Here is a 3,919-nt window from a genome sequence, read left to right on the forward strand (position 1 = left end):
TTCAAGCATCATGGGGCCCCGGCCAAGGTCATATCAGACCGAGGTCCCCAGTTTGCTTCGAAGTATCTCCATGCGGTGTACAAGGGACTGGGAATCGAGCCGGCGCTGTTCACAGCATTCCACCCTCAGACAGACGGCCAGACTGAGCACTGGAATCAGGAGATCGAACAGTACCTGCGCGCCTTCACAAGCCACAGGCAGGATGATTGGGCAAAGCAGTTGCCGCTCGCAGAATTCGCGCTGAACAACCGAGTCCACTCCGCGACTGGGCACTCCCCATTCTTCCTGCATCAGGGGTACCATCCTGAGATCCAGGTTTGGATCAATCCGATGTCTGCAATGCCTGCGGCCGCTGATCGGCTCAAGATCTTAAAGGAGATCAGGGATGATACGCGCTCTGCGCTTGAGCTGTCAGCTGAGCGCATGAAAGTGTACTACGACAAGCACATGCAGGAGGCACCGGTCTTCGCACCGGGGGACAAGGTCTGGCTTGACGCTCGGAACCTTAAGCTGAAACAGCCGAGCAAGAAGCTCAGTCCCAAGCGCCTCGGACCATATGCCGTGCGGTGAAAGCTCGGAGACTTGGATTATGAATTAGTCCTGCCGAAATTGGTGCCGGTGCACCCGGTATTCCATGTATCCTTGCTGAGCAAGTACACGCGTAGCGATATCCCGGGCCGGGAGCCGGAGGAACCGCTGATACGACCTACGAAACCCTAACCCCTAACCTGGGTGCGACCTAAAGGGACTAGAGATACGGATTATAGTCTAGGGAGAGGGGAGTTAGCAGCAAGGTGTCCCGCGGTTCGAGTGAACACGAGAAACGCCCTTGGCAAAGGTTACGAAAAACGGGGAAGGTACGAGGGGGCTTCGACACGTCGTCGAAGCTACTCGGAGGCTGTGGAAAGTTAGCGACGATCGAAGCTCGGCAGAGCTCTTCGATGTATTGTAGAAGGAAGGGACACGATTTGATAGGGTGGACTTAGCTAGGACGCGGTTCGTAGTTTCTTCGACAATCGTCGAAGTCGAAGGGTTCGTCGAGACTGTATCGACGAGTAAATGCAGTGGACGAGGTTTCGAAGTTACGCAGTGAGGGACGAAGTGACGCAGTTGAAGGCTTAGACGCAGGGCGAACTCGACTTATGAGCTCTGAACTCGAGGGGGGAACCAGATCTTGTATTTTTGGAGAGAAGTACGACAGATTTTATACTACACAGGACGCTACGACTATTTGAGAGTGGCATATGGGTACAAGGGGCTTTGCATTGTTCCTCAAGAACCTGCCTCACCGAGAGGCACATACCAAGTCCATCGGTAGAGTGACGTCATGCCGAACGCGGAGATGAAGAGCAACATATGGCCACTTCGGACCGGTAGCCGTCGTGAAGGCATGCCGCGAGGTTCGATACCTAATCAGGAAAGACCGGCTACTTTGGTGTGGCTTGGAGCGAAGCACGTGCTTGGTCGAGCGGCGTCAAGTGGCCCTATTGTTCGCCGAATGCGGAAGATGTCCCGGGATCTATGCGCGAGGCATCGGGACGACCATGCCGAGCTTCGAGTAAGCGTCGCGCACCGTCGAAGGTGTCGAAGAGCGTCAAAGGCGAAATCGAAGCGTTGGGAGACTGAGTTGAAGTGCCGGGCGGGATGCGACTGCCGAAAAGAGGTGAATCGGGGCCCAGAGGGGCTTGGCGCCTATCATCTCCTCCCTATGGAAATTTGGACCGCCCTCAGTCCTCCACGTGATGCGAGAAGCGCGATGGTCGTGAACGGATCGAAGCGGAATGGCAACCCGGGTAGACTTCGAACGCCACGTGGCCGACGCTAAATGCTGGTCGGAAGGGGGTTATAAGCAGGGTAGACTTAGCCTCATTTTCCCCATCCCATCATTCCTTCGTTGCTACCTTGTCGCCCTCTCTCGTATACTCGCTACTTCCACGATGTCTGCTCGCTCCGCCACCCCTGCCTCGACGCCTTCGCTCGTCAACCGCCGCCTCGCCTCGCTGCTCATGGTCCTCGAGGCTCCGCCGACCGCTGACGCCGTGCTCGACATGGTCGAAGAGTGGGCGCAGGATTTGTCGCCACTCGTCGTAAGTCGCTGCGTAATCTGCATAACCCAACTAACCGTTTGTTTTCGAACAGCTTGCCTATCGCAAGGCCTTGGGCGCCATCCGCGACAAGGAGACGGAGCTGCGCGTCGCCGCCGCCGTCAAGCAACTCGCCGAGCGGGCGTCAGAGTCGTGGGTCGAGTGGGCGCGCGGGGACTGGCCCGAGCTTGCGACCGCCATCGACGCCGAGGTCGAACGACGCCTCGAAGAACAGAAGCGCCTCGCCAAGGAGGAAGCACGACGCGTCGAAGAGGCCGCGAAGCGTGCGAAGGCCGCCGAGGAACGTCACCTCGAAGATGAACGGCGTCGAAAGGACGAAGAGGACCGTCGGAAGCAGGCCGAAGACGAGCGTCGCGCACAAGAGGCCGCCGACAAAGAGTTGGCGAGGATCGCGGCCGCCGAAGGACTCCTTCCCGACCCTGCGCCTGCCGGTGTCGACAAGGGTAAAGGGCGCGCGAGAGTCGATGACGAGGTCACCGAGTTGTCGGACGACCCCTCGGTCGTAAGTGTTTTTCTTCTATCGTCGTTCGATGACTAACCTCTCTTTTGTAGAAGACTCCTCGGACGCTCGAGCGTCCTTTTGCAATGACGGAGGTCGACATGGCCGCCGTTGCGCTTGAGAAGTGCCTGTCGGGACAGAAGGTAAGCTCGAGCCTCCGTCGAAGTGGTTCGATGCTAACGCCTTGATAGTGCGATCGTTGCGCCGGCTACCGCTCAGCCCCTGTCGAGTGCGTGTGGGTCAAAAACGCCACCACCTGCGAGAGGTGCGCGCAGTTCCAGCAGGGGTGCTACTTCGACAAAGTGTCGGTGCTTGGGAAAACCAAGAAAACGCGCGGCGGGGGGTCTACCACAAAGAAGCGCAGTAAGTTGTTTCTTCTTGTCCTGGGCTTTCGCTGACGACTTAGTAGTTCGGTCGACTTCCCCTGGGCCTTTGGTCGCGGATTCGAGTGGCTCGAAGAAGCGTTGCGTTGACGAGCCTCCCCGCCCCCTTCTACGACTGCCTCTCGATGGGGCCAGCTGCCTTGGGCTCGAGCAGGACGACCTCGATGTGCTTGACCTCGACGACGAGTCTCGTGGAATCATCCGCGTCATCCGCAAGGAGCGTGCTCACATCACGCGCCGTCGAGCGCTCCTCCACGACATGGACCTCGACCTCCAGAAGATGGAGAAGGCCGCGCTCGCGAAGGGAGGGATCCGTTTCGTGCGCGGGGCTGTCAACGATGAGTAGGCGATGGTGCGGGTCGTCTTGTATCGTAGTTGTCCTTATGTCGTAGAGTATTGCGTAGATGGTCGAATCGAAAAGGTGGCCCTTGGCCTAGACAAAACCTAGCGGGAACTAAGAAAAAGAAATGAAAATAAGTGTGTTCGAAGCAAGTTGTAATATGATTGAAGGGCATAGAAGGTGAAATCGAAATGTTCGTAGTGAGGGAAAATGGACGTAATGAGAATATAGGCTCAGTTTGTCATCACAGCCTAGGAGGACTCGTCTAAGGTGAGCCTCCGCGCAACGGTCGAAGCGAAGCGTTCGTAGAACGTCGAACGATGTCGCAACTATCGAGTTGAATCGAGGGTAGTCGTACAAGGGATGGTCTAGAACGTAGGAGTGGATCAAACATATTGCATAACGTGAGAGCAGGCATGGAGAGAAGAAAATACGTATCGTGTTATACAAGTAAAAAGAAGGAAGAACCTCTATTCGTCGCGTTCTTCGGCTTCTTCGACTTCATCATCGTCGTCGTCGCCCAGAGAATTCGATAGTTCGAGTTCTCGAAGACGCTCGGTCGAGACATCTTCGAGATCTTCGGGGATTGGAA

At 56.6% G+C, this 3,919-nt stretch overlaps 1 protein-coding gene across 1 annotated transcript; it reads left to right on the forward strand.

Annotated features, from left to right (window-relative positions):
- Window positions 1-765: 765 nt before the first annotated feature.
- Window positions 766-3,333, forward strand: POSPLADRAFT_1156822 (hypothetical protein; the record flags this gene model as incomplete). The annotated part of the gene is made up of 8 exons (XM_024487109.1): window positions 766-877; window positions 1,239-1,306; window positions 1,423-1,613; window positions 1,778-2,087; window positions 2,140-2,607; window positions 2,658-2,747; window positions 2,796-2,967; window positions 3,014-3,333. Coding segments are annotated over 8 exons (1,731 nt in total), but the record flags the coding sequence as incomplete, so codon positions are not given.
- Window positions 3,334-3,919: the final 586 nt, after the last annotated feature.

The sequence above is a fragment of the Postia placenta genome (assembly GCF_002117355.1).
Source record: "Postia placenta MAD-698-R-SB12 unplaced genomic scaffold POSPLAscaffold_18, whole genome shotgun sequence".
NCBI classification, from domain to species: domain Eukaryota; kingdom Fungi; phylum Basidiomycota; class Agaricomycetes; order Polyporales; family Adustoporiaceae; genus Rhodonia; species Rhodonia placenta.